The following is a 16,337-nucleotide window of genomic DNA, read 5'->3' on the forward strand; positions in this document are numbered from 1 at the left end:
AGAGAATCTAAGCCACATTACATGACACAGTTCGCAAGCACTTTCGACATTCGCGTATCTAATAAACTACAACATTGTGGACAGCTACATAAAGCATTTGAGAAGTACCAAATGATGCAAGTAAAGTCAAGATGCAAATTGTACCAAATATCCAATATCTCTTATAACTATATGTGTGCATGTGTATATGTAAAATGAGCTATTACCTCATTTAGCGAGGTTAGAAAAGAGAAAAGAGGCCCACCTGCTCTAATGTGACTCGCAGGACACATTGTCACCATTAGTCTATCTCTTTGTAATTCATTTTGCAACACATGCGCACACATACCCACACATGCATGTATGCACCCACGATGGGATATTGGCTATGAGATGCCACCTTATTTACCAAAATGAGCTCCCGAGAGATCCAACCTAGTTTGAAGTGACTAGCAAGGTGAACCCATAATACATCTCTTGGCAGCTCATTTGGCATAACTAATATCACAACCTTCAAAATTATGTCCCCCAGTATTTCCCAAATTTTTAATTCAACTATCGCTGCCCTAAAAATTGCTTTCATAAGAGGATTATTGCTTCAGAGTGCTCGAACTAAGCCTGATATACCTATTTAAACTGGATGAGACCAACTTAAAGCTGCCATCTAAGTCAACGAAACTGGCTGGTCATGTCAATTTTTCGCAACCCTAAATGAGAATCCCAAGCTCAATTGTGGAATTATATATGCATGGAATTGCAACATCTGCAATATATCCATGGCATTAATGTTTCCTTCTCAACCAACCAAATTTAATTAAAATACAGACTTTCTTGGAAGATATGGCTTATTAAAAAACACATTATCCAACATACCTCCTCCTTGTTTCCCCATCCATCATAGGCAACATAGTAAGTACCATTAGGAGTAATAGCGTCGACGGTCGCATCATACCTAAGTATTCAACCAATCAAACACAGAATCAACAAAAGGATAAAACAACTCAAAATTTATCCAACTTAATCATAAACTCTTACTCACCACTCCCCATCTTCACTCCAAACAGCTTGGACTTTAGTGCCAACAGAAAACCTCTCATATTTACTTGATACCTAAAGCAAAAGACATCAGATATATGAGCAGAAATTATGAGACAACCAAAGATAAAGATATCCAGGTAGATTTCTTTTTTTTTAACAAACTCAAATTTCATTTTTATCAGTAGCGCAGGAGGATGTTCATGCAGGAAGGTAAATGTAAGTTATTCAATGAACAACACAGCTACTTGTATGATATAAACAAAAAATGTTACGCAATAGCAGAACCTACTTGAGAATATCCTTATGAAGTATCCTCCCAATTATCAAATTCAGAAACACTTAAGACAGATTAAGATATGGCCATATTTAGATATTATGCTAATCTTTGGGTACATGTAAACCTTAATAATAAGATGCTATAACTAAAGATCTGTCAGCCATGTAAATATGATAGTATCCATTTTCCAGGAAATCACATGAGAAACATGGAAACAAAAGCATCCATAGCCACCAATGGAAAGCAAAAAACTAATTGATATTTATGGTTTTGTCCTTTACATGTATATGCTCATAGATATTCCTAACTGGATTCATCTTCTATATTCCTCAAACGAGAGGCCGCAACAAGCAAACTCACAACCAATAGTTGTGCATATACGAGTTATTTATGCTAAAGTTAAATTCTCAAAGGATTTTTTTTTCACTTAAGAAAAAAGAAAATAAAAGAAGGGAAAAAAGAGAGAGAACACTGCTTGAGAAGCCGTCTAACACCAATTACGCCATATGGCAATTCCTTGGCATCTGTTGATTGATTAAGAATCTTAGCATAGATTTAAATTGAAAACCCAACTTTGAATCAAAAGAAAGGACTCAACTTGCCATGTACTTCTTAAATGTAAATCCCGCTACCCTTCAATGAATGCCAAACTGATAGTAGCATACTGAGGACCCAACTTTGAATCAAAAGAAAGGTTTCTTGGTATGACCAAAAATACTACATAAATGCATACTAAACGGATATCCCAAAACAAAACTACTACTTCAATATATGCGAAGTAGTGTATTCCAGTCAATCATGGCAAACAAGCTAATAAGTAATTTTTTCTTTAAAGTCACTAAGTCAGTATTCAGGATAGACAAGATTCTTCTTTTTATTGCTCACAGTGCCGTTAACAGGATTTTGTTTAACTATTGCACTTTTCTTGACTTTTCAAAGTCAAGTGGATCTATTTCTAACATAAAGAGGCATGCTAATTATGCATAGTATCTTAAGAACTTACGGTGTTTAACTGTGAAATTCTACTAAACGGCTCCTGCTCGGGAGATGCATCTGCATTATGTTGGGTCACCAGATCAGATTCTTCATTATGCTTTGCAGTAGCTAAGAGTTCTTCCGTAAGTGCGATGACCTGCATCCTCAAATATTACATGAACGTCAATTTCAAAATTATAAGAAGATTCCATTATTAAAAGTTCCAGATTAAATTTTTGAATTTCGAACTTAGAATTTCAACATGAAGATCTGAAATCAGGAGTTTCCAGGCAGGCAGGCCATCACGACACACAAGACCTGCAAAGGAACCAAAATGAAGGGTGATGGGCATCTCCATAAAGCAAGGAGGATTTGTCACCTACTGTTCTCTTGTTATATCATAATTTACCATACAGCTCCAATAGCTGCCAATAAGAGTGATGTTTTTCTTTCTTTTTATGGATCTAATCACCTTTCTTGCCTTCTGAAGGATAAGAAACTAAAATTTTCACCAAATACCAACTTCCATCATGCAGCCATATAGCACTCCATGCATTGATACCTCCTAAAAAACAAAAGAGGACAAAGGAGAACTATCTTTCCAAAATTTTCACAGTAATATAGCAAAGAAAAAACCATCTATTACACAACCATGCTTTCTATTTATCTAACTTTACAAAGGTCTAAAAATTTCAATAGAAATAAAAAATCAGACAAACAATCACCATATGAAAGAAAGCGAGTTTAAGTAAAGGCTCACCTCTTCCAGCTCCTTTTCCATATCAGCATATTCTGAGTTCCCAGGTTCATCGATCAGAAGTTTCCTAACCTAATTCCAGGGAGAAAAAAACAATTGCAATGGTGAATGTTTGGAAATTTTGATTTGCAGTTTCAAGAAAAGAAATCCACAAAACTATTACGATAAAAGAATGAAGGTGAGTGGGAAAGTAATGAGCAAGCACTTCCTTACAAATTACCTACCTATAAGGCTATAATACAAATGTCAGACAATACAAAAAAAAAGGGCACACTACAGTAAGTGTAACAAGGAATAGGCTTATTTGTTATGCAGGTGGTTCCCTTCACAGGATTAACCTTGAAGCATAGGTAGGTAGAGCTGACAGAGCAATGCATACTCAACAGTTCATATCAATTAAGTATATATCTACATACATCCATATTGTGTTAGCTCATATTTTAATTCACGTGTGTAAATAATTCATATCCTTCTTAACTTAAAAAAAAACTCAATTGGAACCATTGAGATGGGTTATCCATTTTGGTAAGCGTTAGATTTAGATCAAAACTATATGAAAAAATGATCAATAAAGCATAACTTAAATGGCATGATCTGCATAGACAAAGATGGATTGCACAAAATAAAGTAGACTTGGGAGATATTTTCTGCAACTAGTAAGCTAAGGGGTCCTCATCTAGCTAACAAAGCCAATATAGTTCACTCGCTCCCAATATAAAAAAATGGCCCGTCCTGATTACATAGCAAAGAAAAGGGCATCTTTATTTAAACCAAGTTAGAATCCTACGAACCTATCTCAAGTTATACTAGTTTCTACCCTATGATTCTTTCTGTTAGGAATAACAGTCAATATGCAAATGGACTTTATTTCTGATATCAGCTTCGAAGACATATTATAACCAAGGTCACATAAAGCGCTAAGCGGCCTAGGTGCAGGACATGTCGCCTAGAGCCTGGGCAAGGCCTAGGAAGTTTTTCTATATTATTTTAGTTACAATAATTGATAATAGATGCCAATATTATAGAAATCAATGGGCACCGCTAGGCGCTGGACTGGCGCTTGGCGCCTAAGCAGTTTCTTTCTTTGTTTAAGGGTTGGTGGAGGAGGCTGTTTGAAAGTTGGAGGAAGTGGAGGTGTTCACAGTTAGTGGAGGAGACCGGAGGAGTTCAGAGGAGGTTGGACAATATGGAGGCTGCAGCGGAGGAAATCCCAATGAAGACCTAAGAGGTGCAGTCCATGTAAGTGGTCCACGCTCCACTAGACACTCCCAAGACCAAGGCAGACACCTAGGCAGGCTAGGCACTAGCTTTAAAACACTGTTTACAACATGCAATTCAATGGCAATTGGCAAGTATGCATATACATTAAGCACATTTAAAAAGCACGACTTGCACCACAACACAAAAAAACTTGAGAGACTATTACCTCAAACAAGCTAGCACACAATGTGCCTACATAGCTCTAGATGATAGGTCTACGCTTCATCACCTTTTTCATGGAAATAAATGTGAACAAAAAAGAGTTTTTTCCCCTTCAAAAAACAGAACTTGGCTTTCACAACATACCTAAAATAATTTACCAAAATATCTGTAACATCTAAGGGAATGCATTTACAAGAAAGGACAAATTAATTCCTAATCATGGAAATTTAATAAAAAAAAATCATAAACATAGAACTTCAACGCAATATAAAAGCCAGGAACTATAAGAAAACTTTACCCCGAAATTTGTTTTTACTATCAATTTAACGCAATTTTGAACTTAAAGGACCGTCAAAAAAGCAAAATTTCCTGTTTTTACAAGACAAATTTATCTCTCCACATCCCCAAATTTCATTCAGAATTACAATTCAATTATCAAAACTCTTGAACCGCGCAGTTCAATTACATAAAACTGATGACAAAAACAAACCCTAGAAATAAACGCCTTCGAAGTAAGCGAAACCCTAAGAGAGAGAAAGAGAGAAGAACCTGATGGAGCTGATCCTTGTAGGTTGAGAGATTCGAGGCGAGCTCCTCGATGCTCACATCTTCGCCTCCCTGCATTTTCTCTCCCTCTCTCTCTCTTTTCCTTCCTTTCCTCCTCTCCTTTGTTTTCTTTGTTGCGTATGTTTTTAGGTTTTCTCTGTGATCGGGGTTTTGTCTTCGGATCGAGAACGAATGAGAAGGAGCAGGGGCTAAGAAAAATGCTGATGATTTCAATATATGGACGGCAGAGATTTAGCTGATCGCGTCGGACGGATTACCCATCATTGACCCATGGGCTTGGGCCCAACGCCAACTTTAACATCCGTCATTGTACTCACCGTTTCAGTATTTTGCAGATGGTGATATTATATATGTTTCATTAGCACAAAATAAATATAACCTCTAATTAATAAATTCTAACTATGTTATTATCTCTAATTAATATTTTATTAAATAAATATAACCTCGTATTATTTACGCACCTCCTCGTCTTTCTAAATAATTATAATTATCAATAATATTATGACTATTAATTGTTTAAAAATAATAAAATTGTTGTAATCTCGTTATATATCTACATACATCACATATCAAAAGTAAGAATCAAACATGAAATGTAAATGTAAATAGACAAGAGAAGAAATAGGGAGAAAAGTGATTCTCATTTTATTTATCTTTTTTATTCCTACTTACATTTTGTCTTCCATGGATTACATTATATAGATGTGGAAGAGAATACTAAAAGTCACAAGTAGGTGAAGAGTCTTCTTCTAGTAATGTCCACATTCATTGTATTTATATTTACAACACTCCCCCTTGGACATTACTACATGATGTCAATGCCTCGTTAAAAACCTCGCTAGAAAAACCCAGTGGGAGAAAAACTAGTCGAGGAAAAGAGTACACGACATTAGTAGATTCTTGTTACATTAGTTGCCTCATTAAAAACCTTTAGCTAAAAAAAACCCCGTGGGGCAAAACTTAGCAAAGGGAAAAAGAGTACAACTATAGATCTTCGGGATCCAAATCTTGTGTTGCATTACTTGCCTCATTAAAAATCTTTAACTAAGAAAACCCTGTGGGACAAAACTTAGTAAAGGGAAAAAGAGTACAACTATAGTCCTTCAAGGCATAATCTTCGGGATTACGTTGAAAATTCGCTCCCCCTGATCATAATCTTCGGGATTACGTTGAAAATTCGCTCCCCCTGATGATGACAATCTTCTGAGTCTATGCTAAGAAAAACCCAGTGGGACAAAACTTAGCGAAAAGGGGCAAATTATGATAATAGACCTTCAGGGTTCAATCTTCAGGATTGTTCTTTAAGAATTTGCTCCCTCTGAAGAAGATAGTCTTTCAAGCCTATGCATATTGTGAACATATTTCTCATAATTTGACGTAGGCAGAGATTTAGTGAACAAATCTGCAAGATTGTCACTTGAGCGAACTTTTTCGATGGTGATTTCGCCATTCTTTTGGAGCTCATGTGGATAAAAGAATTTTGGCGTAATATGTTTTGTCATGGTTCCTTTTACATATCCACTGCTCATTTGTGCAACACAAGCTGCATTGTCCTCATAAAGGACAGTGGGGGTAATATCATCTTTCGCTAGACCACACGAGCCACAAATATGTCGTATCAACGATCTTAATCATACACATTCTCGTGAGGTCTCATATAAAGCGATAATCTCTGAGTGGTTAGAAGAAGTAGTCACCATGGTCTGCTTAACAGACCTCTAAGAAACGACAGTACCACCACAGAGAAAAACATAACCAGTCTGGGATCTGACGTTATGGGGATCAGATATGTAGCCAGCATTCTAATAGCCCACCAATGTCATATCTTGGTTTCTTTTATAGAATAGTCCAAGATCTTTTGTACCTTGAAGATAGCGAAGGAAATGTTTAACGACATTCCATTGCGTCCTTGTAGGATAAGCATTATACCTTGCTAGCAAGTTCACCGCAAATGCAATATCAGGTCTGGTGCAATTTGCGAGATAAAGAAGTGCTCCAATGGTGCTCAGATAGGGAACTTCTGGCCCTAACATTTCTTCATTATCTTCTTTGGGTCTAAATGGGTCTTTATCCACTTCGAGGGACCGGACGACCATTGGTGTGCTAAGTGGATGAGATTTATCTATATAAAATCTTTCCAAAAACCTTTTTCATCACATAGGTTGACTGGTGTAGTAAAATTCCTTCTGGGAAAATGCTCGATCTGCAGGCCGAGACAAAACTTGGTTTTTCCCAAGTCTTTCATTTCAAACTCCGTCTTTAGGCATGAGCTAGCTTCTGTAAGCTCCTTGTGCATTCCAATAACATTTATATCATCAATATAGACTGATATAATACAAAAGATATTTATAAACACACAAGGGCAGACATCATTATTTGCATATCTCCTCTTCAGAAGGAACTTGCTCAGTCAGTTATACCACATTCTACCCGACTATTTCAAGTCGTATAACAACCTTTGCAATTTAATGCTATACATGTTGCGATTCTTATTTTCTCTCAATTTAGGAATTTTAAGTCCATCAGGGACTTTCCTATAAAAATATTAGCGTCTAATGACTCATATAAAAATATGGTCATGACGTACATATACTGCATATATAAATTCATAGTTTCTGCCATATGTATTAACTTGCGGAACGTCAATCACTAATAGGAGAATATTTTACATCTAAATCGATGCCGGGTCTCTGCGTGAACCCATTGAGCTATGAATCTCGCTTTATATCTCACCACCTTACAATTCTCATTTATTTTTATTACGAAGACCCATTATATCCTGCAGGGATATATGAACTACAGGTTCAAAAATACTTTAGCGAGTTCAGCTCAGCCTCAATTGCCACTTTCCATCTCACCTAGTCCGAGTGCTTCAAGCACTCTACTACCGACTTAGGTTCTGGATCCAGATTATTTTTGGAGATAGTAAGAGCAAATATAGAGGCAACTATGTTGTCGACAACTTTTATATTTCTATTATATATTTCTCCTTTTTCTGAAATTCGTGGCCACTTCAATTCATATTTTATATCAACCAAATCCTCGTCATTTCCCTTAACAATTGGATTTGGCCGTTCCGCATCTCTAGTATTATGATTATCAAGTGCACGTGCAATTTACTAGAGATTCCATCTTCGGGATGAACCTCTTCTGGAGGTTATGAGAGTGACTGTCTTTCTATATATATAATTTAGTTTGTCGTGGACTTTTATCTTTTACACTAACATGTTTTATATGCTTCTGGCACAATATGCTTCTGGCATACCAAATCATCAATGATATATTCAACATGAATATGGGGCTTAGTCACTCTTTTCTTAGCAGATTATCATTTGAACTTCTGGTTCAGTTTGACTAGTACGTGGATATAAATATTAAAGATCTTTTTCACCAATAGAATTTCTTGACATTATTTTGTATTTTGGGCACTAATCTCCCCTTAATGTCGAGAATCGATCTTCAATAAAAATGCAGTCAGCGTACCAAATTATAAATTGATCCCCTAACATGGGCCATAGGTACTAAATTATTGACGGTGTTTCATAAATAATGTATGTACCTTCACCGAGGTCCCATAGAGGTACGCTATGGTGGTGATATAGAAACATGGACTGCAAATAAATAATACGCAGATGGGAAATGTTTCACTTCTACACCACGTATTAGATAAAGGGGGGAAATTGTGATATGCAGTTGGTCGGATTTGGTTTAAATACCCCATTTAATTTAAGAAAATCCGACAAATCATATTTTGCCCAAGATGACCCAATCGCTCATGCCAGAATTTAAAAGAATTTGGGTCCCTAAATCTCAAACTCATCGCAACATGTTGTATTTTAGGTCAAACAAATTCTAAAATATACACATATGAATAAAAACCACATAGGTTCACAAGAATTTAAAGCAAAATCAAGATAAATTAAAATTGTCTGACAAATGCATATAATCCAAATATAGAAAAACCAAATAGTTTTCCTTGACCACCTCAATAAGATCTACTACCTCCCCCTCGTCCGAGCTTATGAATTTGAATTATGACATGTGCTTCAGGCACTATGACTGAACCAATTAAACTTGCATTATGGTTTCTCACAACAGCTGGTTGTGTTTTTAACAACTACTAATACAAAGATTAGTTCATAATGCTTTTAGTTGTACTATTGTAAGAGTACAAGGTTACTTGTTGAATTGTATTCAGTCGAGGGTTTAAAATCCAAAAATGGCTATAGGATAAGATCTCCTACTATGTTCATAGTCTCCCCCTTGTCCACGCGTATAAGTAATTTTCTGAATTGTAGCATGTGATACAAACACAACTCGTAAGCTAACTAGTCTGATATTGTGATTTCTAATCATCAATTTGTTGTGCTTCTCTGCGACTACTAATATAGATATCAATTCAGAATGCTAAGTGCAATTCCTAATCATGTACTGCTGCTGGAGTACAATATTATTTGCGTGGAATGGGAAAAAGAACTTTTTGATCAAATTATTGGCTTCCATAAATCAAAGCGATCCTTCAGGGATTGCCTAGAAAAGTGAATACTTTTTTTTTCTGAAGAATTTAATTTTTCACGTCTTTAGAAAATTTAAAGTGTTTGTCTTCTGGGCAAAGATACTTAAAGAATCAAGAGATATAATCATGCAAAAATCACAGGTGTGTCCAGTAAAAAAAATGAACGCTCGATGCCAAGTAATAATTACTATCATATATCACAGTGCATTAATCATGGGGACGAAAGATTAGTGCATGAGAAATTAGAAATATTCATATAATCACCAAAATTATCAGGTTCCTTTTTCTAAAGATCTTCATAAATGTTATCTTTTAAATGTTTGCTTCTGGCAAGATTCAAAACACCACCAAGACAATTTTGGATAGAAAACTAATATTGCATAATTTCAGCGGAGAAGGAGAATCGGTGCAATTAGCAATTAAAAAATGGACCACCTATAGACGCCAACATGAGCTTTAAAAACTTACAACTTAATCTCAAGTTTTCATGAGGCTTAGATTTTACTTCAAGCAAGCAAATAGAATATTTAAAGCAAAAGCATCAAATTGATATATTATGACAATTTTTCATGATTGATGCTCTATCTATTCTACGTTTTTAGCCATGTATAGTAGCCTATGTTACAGAGTTCAAAGAAAATCATTTGGATCATCCCAATAAGAGGTTCAGCGATTAACAAAAATAAAGTTCCAACCAGGTGTTCGTGTGTAGGAGCAAATTGCATTACAAAATTAATTTACATGAACTTTTGTTTATTAGATGAGATAATACATTAGAAAAAGCTCTAACAAAGCCAACTAAAGATCAGATAATAGATAGTAGAATAAACTACTCAGTTTTTATTGATTAAAACAATTATCCAATTAAGAATACACTGAGAGAGAATTGCAAAAATTGGTTTGGGTTTTTATATTCATATAAACTGAATTTCCTCTCTGAAGGCATTAAATTTGTTGGATGTCCAGTAGAGACAAGAATTGAACTTTAAGCGGTGTAGGTACACAAATCTTTTAATACCATTTTGAAAATTACTACCAAAATTTATTGTCACACACAAAAATGATTAATATTGTAGGGTAGTACTAATCTTAGGGCTGAATCATGATACATACATTTTTGTGTGTGTATAAACTGGTTATTATCAACTGGTTATATTACAAATGCAATATCGGTTATGAACTAATAGGAGGACAAACTGGTTAACGTGTTGAATAACAAAATCAGATACATGTGTGGTAAGATCTTCTGGTGAAACTGGTTAACATGGGTCATTATCTTATACATGTGTGGTAAGATCTTATGACAAACTGGTTATATTACAAATGCAATATCTCTTACCACACTAATAGGAGGACAGTGTGGAAATTGTTACCTCGTAAGAGATGTACACCGAAATATCTCTTACCACCAACGGACGATTACGAACCGGCTAGCTAGAGCTTTCGTGCTGATAGCGTGTTATAATCTCGTTGTTATATATCTACATACATCACATATCAAAAGTAAGAATCAAACATGAAATGTAAATGTAAATAGACAAAAGAAGAAATAGGGAGAAAAGTGATTCTCATTTTATTCATCTTTCTCATTCCTACTTACATTTTGTCTTCCATGGATTATATTATATAGATGTGGAAGAGAATACTAAACGTCACAAGTAGGTGAAGAGTCTTCTTCTAGTAATGTCCACATTATATAGATGTGGAAGAGAATACTAAACGTCACAAGTAGGTGAAGAGTCTTCTTCTAGTAATGTCCACATTCATTGTATTTATATTTACAACAAAAACGTCACAAGTAGGTGAAGAGTCTTCTTCTAGTAATGTCCACATTCATTGTATTTATATTTACAACAAAAATAAAATAATTTATAAAATAAGTATACACAATTATTAGTAGAAACCAATTAAGTTATTATAATAATTGTTTATGAAGTATAATAAAATAATTTAAATAATAGTATAAATAGAATAATATATTGCTAAATACTATTAAGAATTATACTATAATTCAATGACTCAGCTAACTCGCCGAGTCGACATCTTTTTGGGTCGACTCGAAAGGCGGTACTTGTCGGTCCACTCGTTGAAGATGACTCGCTACGAGCCCACTCGACCAATTATTCGACGCCTTGCGGGGTCTACTCGAGAGGGGTTACTTCTCGGCCAAGTCAAAGGACGACTTCAACCTCGAGCCTCGCTCACTGACAGTACATCGGCGTCGCATTAAATGCTTGGCAAGCACTATCATTCCTCTAGTCCCGGTAGTCTTCATGACTCATAGGACCACGTCGGCACCGTCATACCCCCAATCACTTCGTATTAAATGTTGAGGTGATATCTTCTTCACTCGCCGACTCGCACGTGTAAAGTAGGTGCTGATGCAGCCGTCAGCCCATACTTATTTACCGCCATCATGTGCTCGGCCGAAATGACGGTTCTACCCTTTCAGCACCACTATAAATAGATGTACTATTTTCAACAATATAGAGGATTTTGGCCACGTCATTTCTAAGCAATTGAGAGAGTCTATTTTTCCAAACAATATCTACTAATTATACTACTCTACACTAAAGAACTCACATAGTTCTTCATTTTCCCACTCAAGTTCATCAACTGACTTGATCATCGGAGGAACCATAGGGGAACCATGCCACGTCCTCTCACGAGTTGCTATTTTTGTGCAGGCTGAAAGCTACTCAACTCAAAATCAGATATTCGGAGAAGTGAGTGGCCCCTAATCAACCTCACCCCATATTATAATTACATGTTTGATTATTAACATCAACAGTGAACTTATTTAAAAAAATTAACACTGGGCGATCATTATTTAAAAAACATTTAATTACAATAACTACACAATAATAATCAATTCATACATTTTTAAGCAATCTTATTATATGTTTTTATTTACTGACGTATAATTTTACTATTTAATAAAAATTAATGTACGTGCAGAGCGCGTGCATCATACTAGTTTAGTTAACTAAAGAGCGCATTGTTCTCTCTTTTTCCTTTGTCAACGAGTTTCTGTTCTGGACCTCTTATAGGTTATTTCCTACAGAGGTGTTTTATTTCTTCTCCTTCTCCTCCTCTTTGGTATAATACAGAAGGGAAAACCTCTTACACAGAATACCGTCGTCTCGTCATACAACATCATTTGAGGCCATTTCTTGCCCGCAGCGTGCTGAACGCGATGAATTGATAAATCTCATACAGCATCTCCTTGGAAACGGCGCGACTAAGATCCCAACCAGTTTCCTACCGCAATTCGTTGGTTCCCAGTTTTGTGAGGAAACGTGTTGCTTAATTCGCCTTGATGCATGTGTGTTGCGCTAGAGTCTGTCATGACTTCCTTAAACGCTCCCGGGTTCTAGATGTCTATACTGCTATGTTGAAATGCTCGTGAGGGCAGACAAAGTTTTAAGAAAGTACATGCGTCTCACTAAAGATACAAGGGCAGTTCGTCATTTCACACATTTTTTTTTTTAATTTTCGTCTTTATTAATTTCCAGAACTTTCTAAAGCATACGTAGAGCTTACTAATTAAATACATATTACATCGTATATTATGAAAGATATAAATATGAAATAACAAAATTCTTTCCCATGTAAACAGATGCCACAAAGCCAGCAGTTAGAATTTCAATATATTTCAATATAAGCATCATAACCAATTTCAAATAAGCTGAGATAAAAATGTTGCATGTTAAATGAATAAATATTATAAAAAGATATTAGAAACATGTACAATACGTCAGGGTTTTGAAATGGCTCTTGTTCATATAAAAATTAGAATAATATAATTTTTATGTCAGTTGGACATGCAGTAATGCTGGTGCAACGGTGCTATTATAATGAGAGTTCTCATTTTATACATACTAGTTTTTACACACGTGCAATGCACGTGATTTAATACCATGATTAAGTATTTTTAGCAGTTTGTGCTTATTTTTTTTCTTTAAACTCTTACATCCCGATTATTTTTTATGTTTGTTTAAATGGGATACACCCAATTTAAATTTTCATGTTGATATTTGAATTGACAAAAAACAAATATAATTTAAAAATAATTTGAATTTTCATATTATTTTTGACCGATATGAAACTAAGCTTTATTTGAGAAAGTATATCATTGTAAAGTGAAAAATATTAAAATAGTGTTATACAAGGAAAGTGAATATTTAAAACCAATATGACAAAATGATTGATTTAAAGTATGTTGAAACGATGCAAAAGAGAATATGAAGTTTATTCCTAATCATTGATAGACTTCATAAAAAAATATAAATTAAATATTAATGCTAACTCCAGTATACTTTTATATGATAAAAACATTCACATAAGAATAAAAAAGTACTAAAAAAAATTCATGAAACTCTCTTCTAAAGATTCCTAATTTCACTCAAAATAATTAAACTATTCTATAAAATATTCATAAAATATTGTTTTTATTTCTTCTATTTTATTTTTTATTAAGTTAAGACCAATCCTTCTTCAGGTTTATCATTTATCATTTCTCGGACAATTCTAGAGTATTGTCTTCATCATCTACATCAATTGTGACATCAGGCTAATTTTATATTTTTATGCTATTATCTTTCCTAGGCTCGTTAATTTTTTATCATCTCATTTAACTTTACAAAGAAGTCAAATGTACTTATGATGTTCAACACAAACTGCTCAAAATATAGACTTTGATTTTTTTTTTCTATTTCAATGAGAATAAATATTAATTTCATATATATAAAATTCTTTGTGTTCCTAATTTATTACTTAAATAAATTAGAAGATATCTCTTTATTTTCCTCTAAAATGAATTCTTCTGATGTGCATCCAATAAGAATTTTTGTTATTTCAATAATATTATATTTGCTCTATCCCTATCATTTTCCATAAAGATCTAAACTAAATACCTGCATTATTCATTACCAATTTTTCTTAGATTATAATATTAATATTTAATTTGAAGAACATAGTATGAAATTTATGAATACTTACTAATTTTTCTTATGTCTTCCATGGAGATTTTTTCTTTGATTAGGATAAAGTTATTAAATTATTTTTTAATGTAACGCATTCAGTGCTTCTTTAATAGATATGTCTTATGTTAATGCCAATTCAAGTGATTCATTGACGTTTTCTAAATTTTAGATTTATTTCCATCACTTTCCCATTTGCAATGGAAATAACTCAATTCTTTTAAAGTTATCTCTAAATATTCTAATAGTTTCTACATATGTAATTCCTTGTATTCTTTTACCCTCTAAATATTATTAACGTCAAAGATTAAAGTTTCTAAATTAAAATCAATTAATGCTAAGGTATAATATTATAGTGTTTTATCATTTCTATGGATTTAAACATCTATCAATTAATGTTACGAATGTATTTTGGCTACCCCAACTTATTACTAAAATTATATGAAATTACTTTAATTTATATAGTGCCGATAATTTTTAATCTATAATATTTTTAAAAATTTTATCCATTAACCGGATGTTTTTAATCAATTCTTATTGTTTTTGTTTACCAGTATCAACTTAGACTATTCTTAGATGCTGAAAATGGATAGTAAATCCCTAAATTAGAAATTTTAATATATATATATATATATATATGAAAAATACCAAACAATTATACTTTTCTTTACCAAGTTTTAAAATTTTAGCCTATTTTTGTGGTTTTGAACTTTGAGGATGTGATTTATAATTTTTAAAATTTTGAAAGAGTTTTTAAAAAAATTTACTTTTAAGTTTGGTAGTTGTAAATTCTATGTTTCATGTGTTGGTGGTAATTTTTTAAATGTTAGTATATTTCTTGTAACTCTAAAAATTTGAGGATGTCTTTTGCAATTATTAAAACTATAGAATAATTTTGAAAAATATTAAATTTCAGCGGTCTACCAATCGACGAATTTGATGTGTGCTAGTTAAAAATTTTGAAAATTTAGAGTTTTTTTTTACGATTTTTAAATTTTGAAGGAGTTTTTAAAAAATTTTGAGGTTAATTTTGGCACATTTTAATTTTTTAGGTATCTAAGGGTAATATCTTAAATTCATATTATTTTATTTACAAATTTTAGAATTTTAGGGTGGCTTTTTATAATTTAAACTTTTGAAGGTGTTTCTATAAGGAGTTTTTTAAAAATTTTGAGGTTAATTTTGGCAAATTTTAATTTTTAGGTGTCTAAGGGTAATATTTTAAATTCATCTTATTTTATTTATAAATTTTAGAATTTTAGGGTGGTTTTTTATAATTTGAACTTTTGAAGGTGTTTCTATAATTTTTAAGATATTGAGGATGCTAATTAAAAATTTTAAATTTAAATGTCAAAAATTTTAGGTGTATCATGATAATCTCTTGAATTCATTTGTGTTGTTTGTAAGTTTTAAAATTTTAGAATTTTAATGTGCTTGTCTGTAATTTAAACTTTTGATGGTGTTTCTATAATTTTTGAGAAATTGAGGTGTTAGGTGTAAATTTTAAATTCTTTGCAAACTGATGTTAATTTTTTAATTTCATGTTTTTTATTTTAAGTTTTGAGACATTTGGATGAGTGTTATAATTTTGAACTTTTCAGGGTCTTTTCTGCAATTTTAAAACTTTTTATGGTTTTTTTTGCAATAATTCATGTATTATAATATGTTATCTACTTGTAATTTCTTTATCTTAACAAACTAATATCATTTTTATGTTTTATATATTTTATTAATATTAGTTTTTTTAAATTGTTAAGCTAAACATGGTTCACATTGGATTAGGATAAGATATGATTATGATTAGGATAGATTAAGATATAAATA

General features: G+C 33.1%; 1 protein-coding gene across 1 annotated transcript in view; it reads right to left on the minus strand.

Annotated features, from left to right (window-relative positions):
* Nucleotides 1–5,197, minus strand: part of LOC109830248 (survival of motor neuron-related-splicing factor 30-like) — an 8,273-nt gene extending 3,076 nt beyond the window's left edge. Inside the window, exons 1-5 of the mRNA XM_020397462.1 lie at nt 4,998–5,197; nt 3,030–3,098; nt 2,298–2,426; nt 1,019–1,089; nt 853–931 (exon numbers count right to left, since the gene is read on the minus strand). Coding sequence (XP_020253051.1) covers nt 853–931; nt 1,019–1,089; nt 2,298–2,426; nt 3,030–3,098; nt 4,998–5,072 — 423 coding nt within the window. The 5' untranslated portion in view covers nt 5,073–5,197. The remainder of the gene's footprint in view (nt 1–852; nt 932–1,018; nt 1,090–2,297; nt 2,427–3,029; nt 3,099–4,997) is intronic.

This window comes from Asparagus officinalis, chromosome 2 (genome assembly GCF_001876935.1).
Source record: "Asparagus officinalis chromosome 2, Aspof.V1, whole genome shotgun sequence".
NCBI classification, from domain to species: Eukaryota; Viridiplantae; Streptophyta; class Magnoliopsida; order Asparagales; family Asparagaceae; genus Asparagus; species Asparagus officinalis.